The following is a 19,465-nucleotide window of genomic DNA, read 5'->3' as shown; positions in this document are numbered from 1 at the left end:
AATTTATAGCTATATATAGCCCTCCTAAGCCTCAAATTATGCAAAAGCAATACACAGACTTCTTCAAACCACTGGAAAGCAGAACTTTCGTCGGAGATGATTTTAACGCCAAAAATCCTCGAATAACAACAGCCTATAAGGAGCCTACATACTGGCTTTCGGATCGCAAAAAAACTGGTTAACTTTACTGTATTAAAAGTAATCCCAGAATTATTTAATGGCTGAATCGAATCTTGACTTATCAAACTAAATTATAGCATAGTTATAAAACCCAACGCACAAATTCTGCACGATAAAAACACTCTAATAAAAACAGTACAAATTAATCAATCCAGGAATATTTAAAGAATTCAACGCCACTGAAGCTACAGATTACTCTTATGCAAAGTAACGAATAGAATAAATAAGTCTCAACAATTTATACCACCGGTCAGACTATTTAATGAGAAATGGGCTAGAGAAAACAAGGAAATAGCTAAAGAATTTGCTGAAACCTTCCTCTCAGGGAAATGACTATTAAGCTCACCTCTTCAACTTGACTTGCCAATTAGGAATTTCACTCTTAAAGAAGTTCAATCTATTATTATTAAATAAGCTGTATATTAAAAAGGCACTGGGATATGATTCGATTGTAGCGTATGTGTTTTTTGAAGGCTATTTAATTAAACGACCTTTTTTGGAAAGCTGGCGGGGACGCGGCGTGCTAGGCCTTGGTCATGGCGAGAGAGAGAGAGAATGTGTTGTCAGTTGTTAAAAACCACCTGCTCCTCAAGTTGAGCGGTGGTGTAGCAGCACTGGAACTGTCAGAACGCCGCCACACGATAAATGAAAGAATTATGAAGGAACTACCGATAAAGACAAAATGACCATTTTATATAATACAGCAAGCATACTCAACTACTTCCCAACCCTATAAAAGGTGGCTCAATAATTCTACTACCTACTAAACGTTGGACGTCGTATAATACAGGGCTATAAGTTTTCTTCCGATAATGTTAAAGATATAAGAAAGACTAATATTAAAAATAATACAAGCCATAATTTAAAAAAAAAATCACTCTCAATCACCGATTAGATTTTAGGAATCAACACTTCACAATCAAACAAAGTCACAAACTTTGAAATGGAGGGAAAAAAATGTGATGGTGTGTTTTTGAATATAAGTCTATAAAATCAAGCGATAATTGCCTCATATTTTCTTAAAATATTTAAATCATAAATTATGTTTCGGATTTAGGGAGGGTAAAAGTTTCATGAAAAACCTGTCACATATTTTATGAAAACCATCTAGGACAATATTTTTCAAAAGAAAAATTAAAATGAAATAAACAAAGACGTAGTGGATGCCAATTTAAGATAATATAATTATGTTCTCGATAATGGATTTCTAAATTAAAAAAGGTAGACAATTTAAATGAGAAATATAAATAATAATTATTCTTTAAAAGGAATTATTTGCGCATTACTGCGACCATTGGTCCGAAAAGTGAACACCTTATAAATAACTATGAAAATAATTAAAAAGATTAGGCTTACATTAGTTTTATAGAATAGAGTATTTATTTAAATGTACATATCTGTTAAAATAATCGAGTGTTAAAAAATAACGGTTCATCGGCGACTCGCAGTAACGAGCTGGCGTAGTTGTAATTTTTCGCGGTGGCAACATCTAAAGCACCGTCGCCGCCCCGCCGCCGGACGTCGACGAAGTCCTTCGATAGAAGCGGACGCTCGCGATCGACGTAAGTTTCTACGTTCGTCGCATCGTCTCTCCCCGCGAATCGAGCGCGAACGAGCGCGGGCGCCGAGCCGTTTCCGTTCGCCCCCGTGATTTTCGGAGCGTAGGCGAGCGATAATCGGGATATTCGTCGTTCCTTTGTTCGTGCGCCATTTTATTTCGGGTTGCGTTCGCGAATCTCCGCCGCGCGAGGGGCGCCGCGGCGGTCTCCAGCCGTGACGACGGACGATTCGGAGCGAGAAGCGGCCGCCCGCGCCGTTACCGTTAGAGTCGGTCTCGGTCTCGGTCTCGGTCTTCGGAACGAGGGCAAGGTTACGGGTCGCGGGATCGCGGGATCGCCGGATCGCCGGATCGCGAGATCGCGGATTCGCGGTGCAGTCGAGGGCTGCGGGGTTGCACGGGATGCGCGCGCAGCTCTCGCTCGGCCATCGACGTCGAGTATCGATCGGGGTCCTTGACCTCGCGATGACGGCGCGACGTGCGTTTCGTTCGTTTTGCAGATTTTCGAGTCGGTCGGCGGAGACCAAGCGTCCAGGAGTCCAGGCGGGCCGGCGTCGCCATCGTCGCGCAGGGGAAGTCGGAGAGTGGTCGCGGCGGTGCGTTCCACGCCAGCAAGACGGAGAGCCCCAGGCAAGAGGGGCCAGTTGTTCGTGTCTCGGAGAGGGCTCCTGTCCTCTCCGCCAAGCGACGCTGGGTCCCGCCCTCAACGCTAAAGCATCAGGATGCCCTCGCTTTTGAGTCGGAGAACGATCCTATCTTTCGAAAGGTAAACTTGTAATGTAAGATGATGAAGCGATCGGCCGTGTCGGTGTTGTCACTCGCCCCTTTGTCCCCTTGCAGGTTCGAGGTCTCCTCAATAAACTCACGCCCGAAAAATTTCAAAAGTTGAGCGATGACCTGCTGAGCATCGGCCTCAACACCGAGACCATCATCAGGGGCGTCATCATCCTCATCTTCGACAAGGCCTTAGACGAGCCCAATTACTCGTCTATGTATGCGCAGCTCTGCAAGAGACTAGCAGAAGAAGTACCCAACTTCGAGAAAGAGAGCCAAAGCTGCACGTTCGACATTCTCCTCTTGAACAAGTGCCGAAGCGAGTTCGAAAACAGATCCGCCGTCACCAACACCTTCGATCAACATGGAGGTACGCTGTCTCCCGAGGACGAGGAGCGACGCTACGTCGCCAAATCCAAGATGCTGGGAAACATCAAGTTCATCGGCGAGCTGGCCAAACTGGAGATCCTGCCCGAGAGCATCGTGCGCAAGTGCATCTTGCAGCTGCTGGAGAAGTCGAGGCAGGCGCTCGACCAGCAAGACTTGGAGTGCCTGGCGCAGTTGTTCAGAACCTGCGGCCGCATCCTGGACACGGAGAGGGGGAGGGGCCTCATGGATCAGTACTTTGAACGTATGGACATATTATCCAAGTGCGAAAAGCTGACCCCGCGCATCCGATTCATGTTGCGCGACCTGATCGATTTGAGAAAAAACGGATGGGTGCCAAGAAAGGCGGTCGCCGCCGAGGGGCCAGTGCCCATTCAGCAGCTGAGCAGGGACGACGACTTGCGTTCCGGTTACGGAGGACGCGGCGGCGGATCGGATCGATCTCGCCAGCAGAACCACAACTCCGTCGCCGGGGACTCGCTGTTCCGATCCAGCTTGAAGACCAGAGCGGGAATGGACGACATCATGCTCTCTCCTCTCTCCTTCAACTCGTCGTCCGATAATCTCATTCACCTTCCTTCTCACCACGATAAATATCAGTAAGTCTCTTCGAATTTTATTTAATAAGCCGCTTTCGATCCGTTCATTCCACCGATATCCTCGTCGTTTTAGATTCGGATCCAACGGGTACGGCAGCAGTAGAAGCGAAGGTCGCGACGGTTTCCGAGGTCGCAACCAGCAAGGCAGCTTCGGAAATTTCAATCAGCGACAACCAGGCGTCGGCTTTAATAAACATCCGAGCAATAACGGTATTTATTCAATTTTTCTAATTTATCCTTCTAGCGATAGTTCGCTCGGAGTGATTGTGTTTTTATGTATATTTTAGTTGGCGCCAAAGATCTAGCGCCTCGTTTCAAAAAGAGTATGGCATTGCCCGGCGCCGTGGAAGATTTGCAAATGAGGCCGGCGGCCAATTCGTTGCTTTATAAAGCCAACAATCTCAAACCCCAATCTCTGCCTCTCCAGCCTCAATCAGGTAGTTTCGCAGACGAGTTGTTTTTATCGTTGTCGATCGGTAGTTGAAAATTACCACGGTATCGTTTTAGGCGGTTTGAGACCGAATTCTAATAGCGGAGGCGATTTCTTATCAGGTCCTCCGAAGTCGTCCGCCGCTAACTTACAGCCCGGATCGCTGCTCAAAGAATCTGCCATCACCATTAAGCAAGCGCAAGACAAAGCCAGCAAGATGAAGAAGGACAAGGTCTCCGTTTTTTCGGTTCGCTTCGTCGAGTCGTTTGAAAATATTTTTAACGCTCATTTTTCTACAGGGACCGAATAGGGAAGAGGTGTTGAAAAAGGTAACCGGTATTTTAGACGATCTCACGAAAGAAGACGAAGCGTCTCAAGAAGAGAAGCCCGCTGATGAAAAATTGCCAGAAGATCCGATATCGATAGCTTTGGAGGCATATAATAATATCAAAGTTCCCGATAAAGTCGTCAAAGACGTACCGTTTACTGTACTTAATTACGCTCTGGAAAAATCAGGTAAGCTTTTTTTTTAATTCCGCTCGCTAGCATAAGCCGTTATACATTTTTTATTTTATATGCTAATTTTACAGATACTCAGGCGGAGAAATGTGTCGAATTTTTAATGACATTAAAGAAGGCGTCTTTGCTTACTACGATCGTATGCACTGACGGTTTTCGATCGCTCGCTGCGGTCATTTCTCAACGCGAAGCGTCGACTCCTCGTATCGGAACGGCTGTGGCTCAGCTGTTGACTAATTCGATGCAACAGGTCTGCGACCGTCGATAACGAGATATATTTTACGTCCGACGAAATAGGAATACTAATTGCGAATTTTAATTCATAGGGACTGATCATGCTCGCCGAGATAGCCGCTATAACCGAAAACGGAACTCATTATCCGCTGTTCTTGCTCGTTCTGCAGCAGTTGAACAAAACCTTGGGCAAGCAAGCTCTCACCGAGTCGTACAACAGCAGCAAGGTAATATAAACGTACGATAAGTTAAGGAATTAATTAATAATAAATGTCGTTTTATCAGGTTAACTTGATGTCGTTGTTGCCGGCGAGCGAACGCACTAAGGAGCGACTCGCCGAAATTCTAGAAGAGCGCAGCTTGTCGTTCTTGTTCCCCCTGTTGCGCATACAAGCCGAATTATCGAAGCAGTTGCAGGCCGATCCTAATCCGAATCAATTCTACAAATGGATCAAGGAAAATCTGGACGCTCCGTATCATTCCGATCCCGGTTTTATCAACGCGCTCGTCACCGTGTTGATTAAATACATCACTCAGGTATTTGCCAAGTCTTTTATGCGCTCTCTTAAATAAGCTCGCCGCTAATCGAATTTTTTAAAACAGGAGGTGACCGCGACGCCCGGAGCGCCCGTCGGCGACAAAGCTGTCGCTCTGACGGAAAAAGAGTGCGCTCTTCTCGCGCGATACACTCCAGTCTTACGATCTTTCCTACACCAGAATCTCCAACTTCAGCTTATGGCTCTTCATTCGTTGCAAGCTTATTGTTATTCTCTCAACTTTCCCAAAGGCTAGTAGATCTCTTGTTTTACTATAATATAAAAATGCTCAATGTGATTTTTGACTCTCGATTTTATTTCTAGGAATGTTATTAAAATGGTTTATGGCATTATACGATTCTGAGATTTGCGAGGAGGATGCGTTTTTCATGTGGAAAGAAGATATCACCGACGCTTATCCGGGAAAAGGAAACGCACTGTTCCAAGTTAACAGTTGGCTTGTCTGGTTACAAAATGCCGAGAGTGATTCAGATGAGACTGACGAATAAGTGGTATTTTATATAAAATATTATAAATATTAAAAAAATGAACTAGATATTGGCCAATTCATAAATATGTTGAAAAGCAGCGCTTCTCAAACGACATCGTGTCCTACATATCTAACGTCGGGTAGTCGCTTTTCAATATATTATGGATGAAAATGTATGGAACTTTTGTTTCAAAAGTATTAAATACTAGTGAATTTAAAAAGTAAGACGAGTTTTGTGCTTTTTGCAAACTCTTGAAATCCACAAAAAATAAAAACACAGATCACTGCCGTCGAAATTACGTCTTTAAAAGAAAAATGTTACGGTGGTGAGTAACGGCCATCGTCTTTGGCCAATATACACTTTTGTAACCAAATTAATTTAAAGGTTGTTTAAATTTAAAAATCTGATAAAAAATTCAACGTAACTCCGTGCATAATTGCCCGACAGCGCGTTGTTTGTTTTTTTGTCGAGATACAAAAAGACAAGTCGACGGAGCCGAAGGTGTACTTCTTAATTTTTTTCATAATTTGTTTTCGTACACGTATAACTTTATATATCAAAGTGAGATCTTTTTTGTGGATCCCCTTTTTGCTGTGATTGTTTTAACTTATATTCAAAGATTTTTTTATACGCTGTCTATGTTTAAATATATTAATTGTGTAAATTGCAATTTTAATTTCTACTTCCAAATATTTCTCAACCGACTACTATGCTTACTTATCGTCGAGATGATTTTGTTAATTATTATTTTACACTCCTTTATGAACTGCCACTAACAAACTTTGCAGTGCATATATACGATTTATTGTGTTGGTTTAATTTTATATAAATATATATATTTCGTTGGACCCGATTTTGTCGCCCGTTGAGTCGATCGCTCGAAGGAAACTCGCACCGGATGAATATTGTATGATATAACAGTCTGTTTTCGATGAATTTATACCAGCTTTAATTCTTTTAGAAAAATTATGTTACCTTTGACTGATCCTGTAGTGAGGCGAAACTAACATACCGTAATATACATTAACGCTAGTATAATGAATACGTTCATAACAAGTCGGAACGTTGGGAAAGTGATATAATAAAATGTATGAATTTTTCAATTTCCAAACTTTTAAAAACTATTTTATACTGTGTTTATTTGTAGGTATTTTTTAATTGTGGATTCAAAAGTGTATTGTAATCATTCTCGTATATATATATTAAAATAAACTGAAACTGCGCCATCTTTGTGAATATCACTATATCCCAGTTTTTAATTTTTTAGGTAATTGTATGTGATGATTAATATGTCGTTCTCGACATGATGAGATTTCAGATACCTAGGAATGCGTCAATCTTATAATGAATATTATATATACATATATATATATTTTTAATGTTTAATAGTGATTTGTTAATGTTAAATAGTAATTTATGCATTAATTATTTTTTACATTCTTATTAAAGCGGCGATTCTCTTAATAGTATCGTTCCCAATTAGGTTAATCGCATTGTTGCATAATCTTCGGGAAGTAACGAACATTCTAGCGACAGTCACTATAATTAAGATAAGATGCGAGAGAATCGCCGCAGGAGTGCTTAAATAGTCGAAATCTATGTCTTCTCTAAACTTCAATTTGAGTTGAGAAAAATATGATATTTATTGTTGATTTAGTGTTCTGTGTAATAGTGATATTTAGTTAAACGCTCGCTTTGATTTATCGTTTAATAATCTGCAGATCTCCATGATTTTTTTTTATATATTATATAACCTAGGGAAAGAGATGTGATTTTATTTCCATCGAGTCTAGATTGTAGTTTTTATATGTTAGCCACTTTTCTTTTTTTAACAACGCGGGAATCAAATCAGTCTCAGGAGGTCTTAATAGTTGTACTCATAATCAAATAAGAACTAAGTCGAGCGAGTTCGGGCCGTGCACAATATTTTTATTTATATATTAGGTTTCGAAAGGTAAAGAGGGAGAGTGGTTGTTTTCACTCCTGTGTTGAGACTCCTGTGACGTTTTCTCAAGAGATGGTATTGGTAAATTTGAATTTTTGTATTACACGAACATACATAATTGTGCCTTTTAATGATTGCCAACTTGAATTCGTAAAAAATTAGCATTAACGATAATTATTAGAATTTTTACATATTTACATCGAATATGTGTGAATTTTTAGCACCTCTGTCATGGGATTCTTATCACGAGTAGTGTCTTTTTGTTGTTTTTTTTTTATAATAATTTCTAGGTGACATGAATACGTATGAATCGATATCTATTTACTTTATCATGATATATATAGCCGTATTTCAGTGTTAATGATACAACATGCCAATTATAATAATATCAATTCTAAATTAAAATATATATTATATATGTTTTAAAGGACATCAACTACATGATGTACGTATATGTATTGCAAATTGTATATTATATATCTGAACGACAGACAAACATTTTGAAAACTTTTGACTAACGATATATTATATATTGTATTTGCAAATCAAACTATTAAGATCCTCAATGTAATTTATTATATTTGTGTTTCATTTTACATCTATTATACACAACCGCAAGATCCTCCGGTACTCCCATCATCCTCTCGTCTCGTATCCTGAGTGTTTTATCTTATACTTGAATATTCTCCAATATGAACGGGGCTGAAACAAAATTTCGCGTAATTATAACTAGCGTCACGTAATTTATAAAACATTCAGGGTCAAAGGCCTTATGCGCATTTGCGAACATAACCTATAAACTTACTAATTCTTATGACGGTGACGAGTGCGACGAAGGTGGCTACGCTCTGCCATGTGGATTCCCTAACGCGACGTTTCTCTTCTGCGGGATCCACGCGTTCTCCGATCGGAAGCCGAAACATTGCGTCGAAGTCCAGCTGTCAGAGCACGAATGAAGTGAAGAGAGCTCAGTGCTGCCAGCGTAAGCGACAAATTATCGATTTTCGGCAAATTTGCTATTTAGACCAATTCTATATACCTTAAAAATAATGTTTTTGAGCAATTTTCTCACCGAAATAATTATTTTCATGTGAGAGCGTTTGGAAATAAAAGTAAACTGTTTGAGAAGGTATTAAAGTATACGAGAGCATTGAGGCATCACAACTCTAATACACGAGATATGGTTCAGAAGCGGATTTATAATAACTATAATATAGCATAGCATAAGTTGAAAATAATTGAGGTACTGCGTCACATTTAAGGCCAGACGAGTCCCTTTTAATTGATGTAAGTAGTGGTTAAAAAAATAAGTTTATACTTAATTTTAAGTCGTTATCATTGTACATGTTAAGAAACACCACTCACTGGGAATAATCAAATTCATGAATTAGTATTTTTTTTTAAATAACTTACACACCATTTCACTTTTGAAGTGAAATTAATCTCACTCTGGAGCAGCTTCCATAAATTATATCATAGGTTTAGAGGGGGGGGGGGGGGGCAGTGGAATTGAGACAGTGTAAAGCAAAGAGGAGTATGGCTCAATGAAATCTTGTGACATAGGGGGATAAAAGTTTACGATATTAGTAACGATTATGCGTAAGGTATTATTTTCAAATATAGCTTATTATTATTTATATGTAATTTACGGTTGATTTTATATATTGTTACTAAATAATCAACTTAAATTTTTAAAAAGGGGAGAGAAGGGGCTTTTATATGCGATATTTGATATCTCGTATTTAGTCTCAAAATGTATTAAAATTATTTGTACAATCCGTATGTGAGATTGATTCGTTAAGAATTAAAAATAAAATTGCATCCGATTCTCAGGTGACATATGCGGTGCATGGCCGCATTAGTGGGTGTCGTGGCCGCGCAGCAGCCGCCGGTCGCTGGCGGCGGGCGCTCCGCCCCTTCCCGCCGCCCGCTCGCCCCTCGGAGCCCGCGAGGCCCGCATATCGCCAAGCTGGAGCGGCTTCCGGAGTACCTCAGGGACACAGTCGACTGGTTTATGGGGTACGTACCACCACCCTTGTGTCCCTTTGCTGCACCACCCTTCACCCCACCCTCTTCGATCACTAGACGTTTTGTTTTTTGCGTTGTCATCGTCGTCTTAGTAATAAAATAATAAGATGCTGCAGTAATATCAATATCAATATCCATCATATAAAACAACGATCCTCATGCCCCACTTTACAAATCCAGAACGTTCCTTATGTATTGTAATGTGTTTATTTACATGTTTATGTATATTATAATCATTGATCATTGTTATATAACGATATTGCTTTATTAACAAATGTATTTATTTTTTATAATATAATATACTACCATTCAGATTTATTTTATCTTGGCGTTTTTTTTCTTCATCCTCTTCCTTAAAACGTTTTCATTCATATCACATAAAGCACAAAGCATTAGTTTATTTAGTTTTAGAACAACACATGCATGCATATTTTAAAATTCAGTGTGAGTAGATTAGTAAACGTTTTTAGTACTCTTGATGATCTTAATATACATTTGTATATATAAAAAGGTCATGTGGTGTATGTACATTGACTTACTACTTCCACACCATTTCATAGAAATCTAAAATTTTGGTATTTTATGTTATACGTGTAAAAAATACTACTCCGTATACATTGTTATGGTAACTGAACAAAAATAATATAAATATAAATCGGTAGATACAATAATTAAGGAACACACAGTACAATTTCCTATCGAGATTATATATTCCTTGGAACTATCTTAGATGCTTACATGCAATTCGATTTTAAAAATTGGAACTCCAATTATGCTACTTCGTAACATGGATCTGCCTAAACTGGCTGTGCTAAAGGTGAAAATACTGATTGACATACCTTTTAACTTTAAAAGATTTTAATTTCCACTAAAACTTAAATTCGCAATACCAGAAATAATTCTCAGGGACAATGTAAATTTGAAATCACCTTGTTTTTCATGCGATCGACTATATGAAGCTTGCTCTAGGACGGGCACTTCTGAGGGATTATTCAATTTTACCCCAGGGAACAAAACAACCAATGTTAATGATAAACTATTACAATATTAATATATAGAATGTACAGATGTTCAATTAAAACAATATTTGTATTAATTAAAATCTTTTTAATTCCCAGTTTCCAAATACAACCACAAGTGTATGTGTTATCAACTTTTCACATTGGGGAAGAGGTATTAGAATCGTCAGTTTTTTATAATTAATTTCTTAAAGAAAGCTATTTTATATCTTCATAATCAGTGCAGCAGGTACGGCCGTATTGATTGTTGAAAAAACTTGTACAAACAGTACATCGTCTTGAAGTACTAGATGGAGATTTTTACATAGATATATTACATGTATGTAAGAAAATGATCATACATTATTACATACATAAATAATTAAAAGTAAATAAATGTCACTAACATTATACTTTCATACATATAAGTTTCATATTCTTCTATGTAAAAACAAGGTATTAGACAAGTCATTAGATTCACAACTTCCACTTATAATATTAAGATTAAAAGCTCCAAATATATGTGACCTTAATGCGATGACTCGCTTGTAAAATTAAATTATTTTGATAATCTTCAAAAATGCTACATTTAGCATGCTATGGTTTACATTTTTATCTGATCATAAGAGATATTGAGTATTTGGTATCGGGTAATTTTAATGGTAATATTTCACACGATTTTGTAACGAAATATTAGAGCTTTCGCTATAAATCCCACATTTTTTAACACATTCAATATACATATATGGATAGCCGTTGTTCTCTAGGTCTAGGTAACTTGATGCTTTTTAGACAGTATGCCGAATATTATGCCTATTTAAGTAGGACTATTTTTATCTCTATATGGGCTTATTAAATGCTTGGCATAAGTCTCTATTATACATTTTTGAGTTAATTTCGGCTTCATTCTAATTCTCATAAATTATTTTCAATAATAAAAGTTTTATGGACATTTTAAATATAAATATAGACAGAACAATTTTAACATATTTGCATGTAAATTAACCTAGGAATATGCAGGCTGTTTGTACAAACACTCTTGAATTAAAATATTATTGTAAACTTAATACTAAAAATTAAATATTATATTATATTTTCAATGAGCAGGTCCAGCTAGGCCCAACAACTGCGCATTGGCAATGCTGTTCAGTTGTGCTGATAAGTGCTTAATATATATACTGAAATATCAATAAACATGTAAACTCAATTCCATAAGAAATCTCATGCTTGTGTAGAAGTGTTTATACTGCATCTACAATGGTAGTTGTAAAGCTATCATGATAAACCCATATTATAATCATCTTTTATATTTATCAATCAATCGGAGTAATGATAAGTATATCGAACGTAGTATATCCAAACCCAAACTTGCCATCTCTCTCTCAATTATGAATAATGATGAAATGGATAGCTCTCGAACTGACTGTGTTATCGCAAATAGAGTGTATATGTATTATTTTAATCTTATTTGTATTTTTTTTGTGTATTGTAATAATACTATGTATTATATATTTGACCATCATGACGCATTGGGGTAACCTGCCACAATAACTATTTTTAAACCGCTTCCGCGAGAAAGTTATCGTATTTTGATACTGTTACGAACCATTAATTTATTTGACACATATATGCATATTTTTTAGTACTGAAATATGTTGCGGTTTAGGACACAGTATTAAAGGTATTATAAGTTAATCCCGAAATAAAATGCTTACGAGTTTGTAACTTTACTTTAAGAATACCCCTACATCGTTTAGTTATATTATTTTTCCGGCTTTCCTGACTTTTAGTCTCTTAATATTACATAGACGTAGTCTGTTTTTGCTGGATAAAAACGCATCAAAATAGCTTCATCGAGTTTTTAGATAAAATACCGATAGATAAATTTCAGCTTTCATGTAAATGGAGGTTGATATAAAAAGTAAAGCGGGTTTTCTTTTTGATGCAAGATTAGCGCGTACCATATTTTCAGGTGACTGACCGCCACCCACTGGCGACAGGTCGAAATCCTTGCCAAGAATGTAAAAATTTTTCAAGAGAATTTTTAGCGACCACCTTTGGGGAGGCTTCTTGGCGCTTATGGTGCTTCGCAGCGCACAAAGTGGTCAGAATCGCCACATTTGCACACAATCGTCACAACCGTCGTTACCGGCCGCTGTTCTTTCGTTATATTCCGTTGATTTTTTTCGCCGTTAAACTGACAAATTGCGTAACGGTAAATATTTGTTCGCGGGTTCAGGTGCGGCTTACGGAATATAAATTTGACGGGCAAAGAAAATAAGTGTCGCTCTGTGTGTTTGTAATTGAATTATTCCGTATGATTCGGTGACGTATCGCGAATGTACAATATAACAATTTTTGACCCAGTTGTTGAAATCTCACTGTGCGCGCCTTTGTGGCACTGAATGGTTATTGCCTCTCGCCTGCACGTGTAAGAAAATTAAGTGATATTCGGAAAGTAATGGTTGCAGTAATGTCGTCTTTTAGTGTTTGCACGCAAAGCCTTGGGCAGCTTGTGGTTAAGTCCGACCTCCTACCTGGGTTGTAGTAGACTGCGATTGACAAGTAAATCGACGCAAAACTATAGATTGCTTTCAACAATACTAATCAATTTAAGGAGACGGGTAGGAGAGAGTTCCGAGACTCACATAATGGGATGTCTTTTATCCCTTCCAGCGATTTTTGTTTTAACTCATATATAATCCCAAAACGTTCACCTTTCATGTCCTTTTTGAGTCTAAGAAACAAAAGTAAGTCACAGGGGGCCTGGTCAGATGAGTAGGACGAGTGAATAATCGGTGCCATTCCGTTTTTGCTCAAAAACTGCCTCACAGACAACGCGGTATGACCCGGTGCGTTGTAATGGTGGCAGAACCAATCCCCTGTGCGCCAAATATCCGCCCTTTTCTTCCTGATGCTCTCTCTCAACATTTTCAATACCTCCATGTATTTAGAAGTGTAGGTTAACTCTTTGACCTAGATAAACTATGCGTGCACAAGACCTCTGGCATCTTGATGTTTGACTTCACTTGACGTACTTTTTTCGGACGAGGAGAGTGAATCGTCTTCCACTAGCTTGATTGTAGCTTGGTTTCGGAATCATACTCATAATAACCTTTAAAAATCTAGGTCTTATTCCAATTAATTTTTAAACTCATGACAGGCCTGGATACGACGCACCCTTTGATCCTTAGTGACGAGATGAGGAAAACATTTGGCTGCAACTCTTCTCATGTGCAAATTCTACAACAAAATCCTTTCAGAGAGCTGGTCAATTTGTTCAGCGACGATCTTTACGGACTAGGGTGTTTTTTAGGGACGAATTTTTGATCTTCATGATCTTCAATCGTCATTTCGCCCCTTTTAAACCTCGAAAACCAGTATAAACCCGAGCTTTACCCAAAGGATCACACGTGTAAGCTGTTTGAAGCATTACAAGAACTCTAGCGTCAGCCATCTCACATTTTCGCCACATTTGTTTTGGTAAAAAAAGTGCTATGCACGAACGGATGCTCTCACTGTGACGAAAAGTCGCATACTGATTGCCTCTACAACACTCCAGCACTCAGAACTCGTTCGCCGAACGTTCCTCCCCTCCATAGCCTCGTCTCGTTATTTTTGGGTCTCCCCTTGTATAAAATGAGTAAGTAAACGAATAAATTGGCGTTAGGAATATGACTGTAATCAAAAACAGACGTGTCTCATTTATGTATTTTTAAGTGTAATAAAAATATGCTAATTAAATATTTATAGTTTTATCAATGGTATGCCATTGTTATAAATTTAATTAAAAAGCACGAAAAGCTTAAAAATATGTTGAGTACTGTTTTACATCTTGCCATTTTTTAGACACGGTAAATAATAAACTCGTATTTTGCTTTGTTTTATAATACATATCATTTAATCAGTCGTCTCTTATCTAAATGTTTCGCAACGTTTTGCCGCAGCGATGATTCACGCGATTTAGATCACTCAGCGTTCGTCATTGTTGACACACCTACATATATTAATCTCTGTAATTTGACGTGGCTATTTTGGAAGATGTACATAATTACTATTTGTGATGGTATATGGTGCTTTGGATGTTTACTCACGGATTTGCATTCAAATTGCGAACTATGAACACATATTGTATGTAAAAAACTTGTGATTCGACATACAGAATTGTCACGTCCACACGTAAAAGATTAACGTTGAAAAATACAACAAAGATAATATTTTGAGAGTATAGTATGTGGAATATAAAAAAATCAGATTTGTAATGAAATGTAAAATAAAAATTATTTTTATTTTACATGGATGAAACTATCGCTCGTTGTAGTTTGAAGACCCCTGCACTAATACGTGTTTTTTCAATTATTGTATATACATATGAGTCAAATGTGATTGTTAATTTATTCATAATTCATCGATGATGTACTGTTTGTTATAAAAAAAGCACGTACATTAATCCAGAATATTGTTACGGACGATTTACGCGAATTGTAAAATTTATCTTCCAGAAAATGGAATGGACTTCTAGTATTCGTTTTAATTAAAATTCGAGATACATTTTATACCATAAATAATCGTGAGAATTCGTTACTTTAATTAAAATGTATTTCAGTATTCAATATACATAAAGCTGAATAATTCATTATTTAGAAACATAAACGCCCTTAGTGGAGTTTTTCTTGAGCTTTCCGTTTCATTATTTTACGTTGAAGTACTACACAAAATGCATGCTCTATGAATCCCTAGGAATGTAAGTGAAGCAGTCTGTTCTCGAGAGTCCGCTGTTTGTATGTATGTACATATATATTTAATAGTTTTCCGTTTTCGTCTGATATCTAATTAGCCAATTGTGTTGCGTACCTCACGATTTAGTAATTTTCCATCCGCAATTACGTGGGTACGTCGTGATAGCTATGTATTTATATAGTAAAACAGATCGTTCTCTAAAATAAAATAATACGTTTCGGAATAATCGATGAATATTATTTTGACATTTAAAAATAATATGTTTAATTTTTGGATGAGCGAATTCCTGGGTTGGTGTATGGAAAATATGGTAAATGTGTGTATGGATAATAATTTTCATATTATACGCTGTAGATTATTATGTCTTTCATGAATTTGATACACAATTGATTTATGTTCCAAAGATAAATAAACTACCCAGAAATTACTACGACGCTTTCAGTGGAACAATGATTTGTCGAACCACTTGCAATATTTTTTATTCTGTTTTGAAGTCTATCCACTGCTCGATGGGCATTTTTTATAAGAACATAAAATGGCCATATCAGCGAATAAAGCGGTGATATTGTGCTTAAGGTATATACTTTCGGGATTTGAACTTTGAGTATTCATATTAAGTCAGAGTCTACCACTTTTAAGTGTTGAGAACGTAGACAGTGAGACGCTTAGTGGAATCTAGTTACAGTTTTATTAGATTATATTACAATTGCGACAGACGATAAATGGCGAGATGTTTTCTCCGAGCGATGGTGGAAAAGCTGGCGCAGGAATGATGTCCGTGGGAGGTTCTCAAAGGTCTAGTAGGTGGCATAGGAGCGACAGTATAGCGGAGGATGGTCCCTCTGTTCTCGGATGTGAGCGTCCATGACAGTATGATGTCCGCGGGCGTCGAGTGGCTGTTTGTGACAATCTTCTCCTCATCGGAGTCCATGCTTAAGTATCCAGGGCTGCAAAGCTTGCTGATCATCCAGCGAATAGATGGATGATCAGCAAGCTTTGTGAATAGCAAGGGTTCTAAAATTGAACATTGGGGAACTCCAGCAGATATGAGTTTGACAGTAGACAAATCATTTTAATTTGAAAGATTCTACCATTTAAAAACAAGCTTATTAATTTAACTAAAGCTATTAGAAAATTTAATTTAGTTTGTTTATAATAGGGGTACCCAAAAGAAAGCATGCTTTTATACTGAATAACTTTGACGGTGATTTGTGATTTATTTGTTGTTCGAGTCGCATGTCCTTCTTTCGGTAGTGTTTGGATTAACGTCTGGAGAGCGCGATACGAATATAACAACAATACACCCCAAGTTTTTATGGAAGATTTCGTTCCGAATAAAGTGTTTCTACGCACTTGTATATTGTATGAATTTCACAAAAAAATCGACAACCACAGCAAAAACATGTTTGGTTAAGTTTATTTAAAAAATGGTTCAAAAGATTTAAATCTGGAATTTTTTGTTTGGAAGACAAGCTTAGAAGTAGACCACCAAAAATCAGCAATGATACCGCATAGCTGCAGAAATTGAAGCCAATACAGAGATGTCGATTCAGGCGTTAACAGATAAGACAGGGTATTCATGATAAAGCAAAGTAGTTAAAAAATATTGGGAAGGCGTGTGAGTTCCACATGCATTAAGCGACGAGAACAAGGCGACGCGCCTGCCTCATACTGCGAGAATCACGCGATAAAAAATTAATGCTCCCGGATGAAAAACTGTTGCTCACTCTCCATAATCTACCGATATAGCACCATCAAATTACCATTTATTTAAGTCTCTACAATATAATTTAAATGATAAAAAATTTAATAGTGTTAATGAAGTTTAAACATTTCTTTCTGAATATTTTAACTCGCAGCCAGTCAGTTTTTACAAATGTGGGAATTAAAACTTGCTTGACCGATGAAAGAAGATTGTATCTGTCGATGAAGATTATTTTGTAGAATAATATTGTACAAAAAAATATTGTGAAAATACTTTTCAATAAAAAAAACGTCCTTTCTTCTGGGTTTTTAATATATAATTCCTGTGTGCCGAACGTGATTAAAATTAAAAAAAAATTTATAGAATCTGATCAAAATAAAAAAAAAATACTTTTAAAATATAAAGTATCTTTTGGCTCACCATGTGATTAGATGAATGTATAGTAAAAGTTTTACCTAAATATAAGCTGAGCACACACCGTTTTGAACGGGACAATACCGTGTTTTTGTTTCGTTCGTTTTGAAGACATGGTTCTCGGATAATTATGGTCAGTATTTGTGTCACACAACTTATAACGCCTTTCATTCAGTAAAATAAATATGTATAATGTCGTTCGATAGTTATATATTTCAATGACACAATCTTGCCTCTCACTTTTAAGGATGCAACCATATAGTCATATTTCTAAAACATTGATCAATTTTCTACACGTCCTACACAAATGTATGTATTGCATCATACATGCAGAGAATGTCAAAAAATAAACGTTTACGGTGCTTATCAGGGCTGCCCAAGCTTTTAGTATTGACGATCAATTTCTTTTTATAAAAAATCATCACGACCTACCAATAAACAAGGGGTAAATAATAATATATATTTTTTTAAATATAGAATGTTTATTAAACATTTCAGTAGAAAAAATTAACAATTTAAAATAAAATCATATAAAAAAAACAAAGTAAATACTACATTAGATAAAATATTAATAATGAGATCGTCGATCTGCCCAGATTTTTCAAGTCATGAATATACGACGAAGAAGATAATAGTAAATATTGGTCAATATGTTCACCACTCAAAATATTTCGTATATTAGAATTTATAATGTCAGAAAATGCAGATTCAGCCATTATGTAGAGCCCAAACAATACATTAATTTTTGTACTGTTTTTGTAAGGATTATGTATTTATCTTTGGTGTACATATTTTCAAAAACAATGCCTGGATTTTAAATATAAGTTATTCTGAAGTTTGGTTATTTATTATTCTAGTATTCAATTTGATTTGCTTTAAATATTGTAGAGATTTGACTTGCGATTCATTCTATGTTAATATCTTTATGAAAGGAATATAAAAAAAAAATGTGATATTTTCAATCTTTCCCAAATCTACGAATCTCGCTTGAAATTGTTTTTAAACATTTTTAATTTTGAGGATCGTTATGTTTGGGTCTATTTGAGTGATATCAAGTTTATTCGATTATTTAATTGCCCGTTGAAATTTTGAGCTTAGCTCAGAATTGCTATTTACCAATTGTCTTAACAAAAATTGTAAAGGCCCTTCGGCTGTCAATAATGTAACCTCTTTCTACTCCAAAGCTGCAAAGTTGTAAGTACCCCTACAGCAATAATTAAATACTCTATGCTGCAACTATATTTACGTTCAGGATTAATTCTTTAATTTTATTTTTTACTGTATAATTGACTAATTACGTGATTCTTTATGGAGTTACATTATAAAATAATTTAATCATAGAATTATTATTTGTCAACAATCTAAAACTCAATTAAAACATATTTGATTTTATTAAAAAAAATTGTTCTGCGGTGCATTTTTTTAATATAGCAACAATGTGGGATCTTATTATTGAAACTCGCGTTAATGACTGACCAAAAAAAAATCATTTATCATTAAGGATAAACTATACAATAGTGTAAAGGGTGGGACCACACAAAAGCCTCGTTATGACTAGAAAAAAGGGTTTCACAAAAATAACACGCAAGAATTATCCGGTGTATTGAATGAAACTGTCACGGGAAATAATATATCACCACAAGACTACAATATTCCCGTTGCACAATTTGGCCTCGGAGGGTTGTCCACCAAGTGTCACTTTCTAAAGGCGTATATATATATTTCGTTGTTCTAAGAAGCAAGTGAAACGATTGGCTGGATGATTGTGATTCGTTAGCAAGCTTTGCATATCTGAATATTTAAGGCTGGTATTCAATGAAAAGAGGGCAAAGACACTGTCCACCCGCGGACAACATACGGTCATGGACGCTCACATCCTGAGAGGTACTCTACCATGCGAGCACCGCAGCAGAGAGGAATCAACCTC

At 36.8% G+C, this 19,465-nt stretch overlaps 2 protein-coding genes and 1 long non-coding RNA gene across 5 annotated transcripts in view; 2 read left to right on the top strand and 1 right to left on the bottom strand.

Annotated features, from left to right (window-relative positions):
- Positions 1-1,696: 1,696 nt before the first annotated feature.
- Positions 1,697-6,936, top strand: NAT1 (N-acetyltransferase 1). 3 transcript variants are annotated; one of them, XM_088191733.1, is made up of 12 exons: positions 1,697-1,742; positions 2,239-2,504; positions 2,579-3,498; positions 3,572-3,708; positions 3,786-3,935; positions 4,051-4,160; positions 4,228-4,444; positions 4,519-4,697; positions 4,774-4,908; positions 4,967-5,218; positions 5,285-5,468; positions 5,542-6,936. In XM_088191733.1, the coding sequence occupies exons 3-12, from the start codon at positions 2,729-2,731 to the stop codon at positions 5,724-5,726; spliced, it is 2,319 nt and encodes a 772-aa protein (XP_088047859.1). In that variant the 5' UTR covers positions 1,697-1,742; positions 2,239-2,504; positions 2,579-2,728; the 3' UTR covers positions 5,727-6,936. The 3 variants fall into 3 exon arrangements, with proteins under 3 accessions (XP_088047859.1, XP_088047858.1, XP_088047860.1); XM_088191732.1 differs by having other exon boundaries at positions 4,006-4,160; XM_088191734.1 differs by lacking the exon at positions 3,786-3,935.
- A 1,276-nt stretch (positions 6,937-8,212) lies between these two features.
- On the bottom strand, positions 8,213-8,612 carry LOC148231916 (uncharacterized). The gene is made up of 2 exons (XR_015810604.1): positions 8,459-8,612; positions 8,213-8,355 (listed from the first exon to the last, which is right to left on the bottom strand). It is a non-coding gene; the product is annotated as an uncharacterized LOC148231916 (long non-coding RNA).
- Positions 8,613-9,513: 901 nt separating this feature from the next.
- The window catches only part of Mob2 (MOB kinase activator 2), a 192,325-nt gene continuing 182,373 nt past the window's right edge, over positions 9,514-19,465 (top strand). The window contains exon 1 of the mRNA XM_088191720.1: positions 9,514-9,672. Coding sequence (XP_088047846.1) covers positions 9,668-9,672 — 5 coding nt within the window. The 5' untranslated portion in view covers positions 9,514-9,667. The remainder of the gene's footprint in view (positions 9,673-19,465) is intronic.

The sequence above is a fragment of the Plectrocnemia conspersa genome, unplaced genomic scaffold (genome assembly GCF_051122295.1).
Source record: "Plectrocnemia conspersa isolate PC_06_02 unplaced genomic scaffold, ASM5112229v1 ptg000009l, whole genome shotgun sequence".
In the NCBI taxonomy this organism is placed as follows: domain Eukaryota; kingdom Metazoa; phylum Arthropoda; class Insecta; order Trichoptera; family Polycentropodidae; genus Plectrocnemia; species Plectrocnemia conspersa.
The sequence above is the reverse complement of the archived record's forward strand: the minus strand, read 5'-3'. Positions and strand labels throughout refer to the sequence as shown.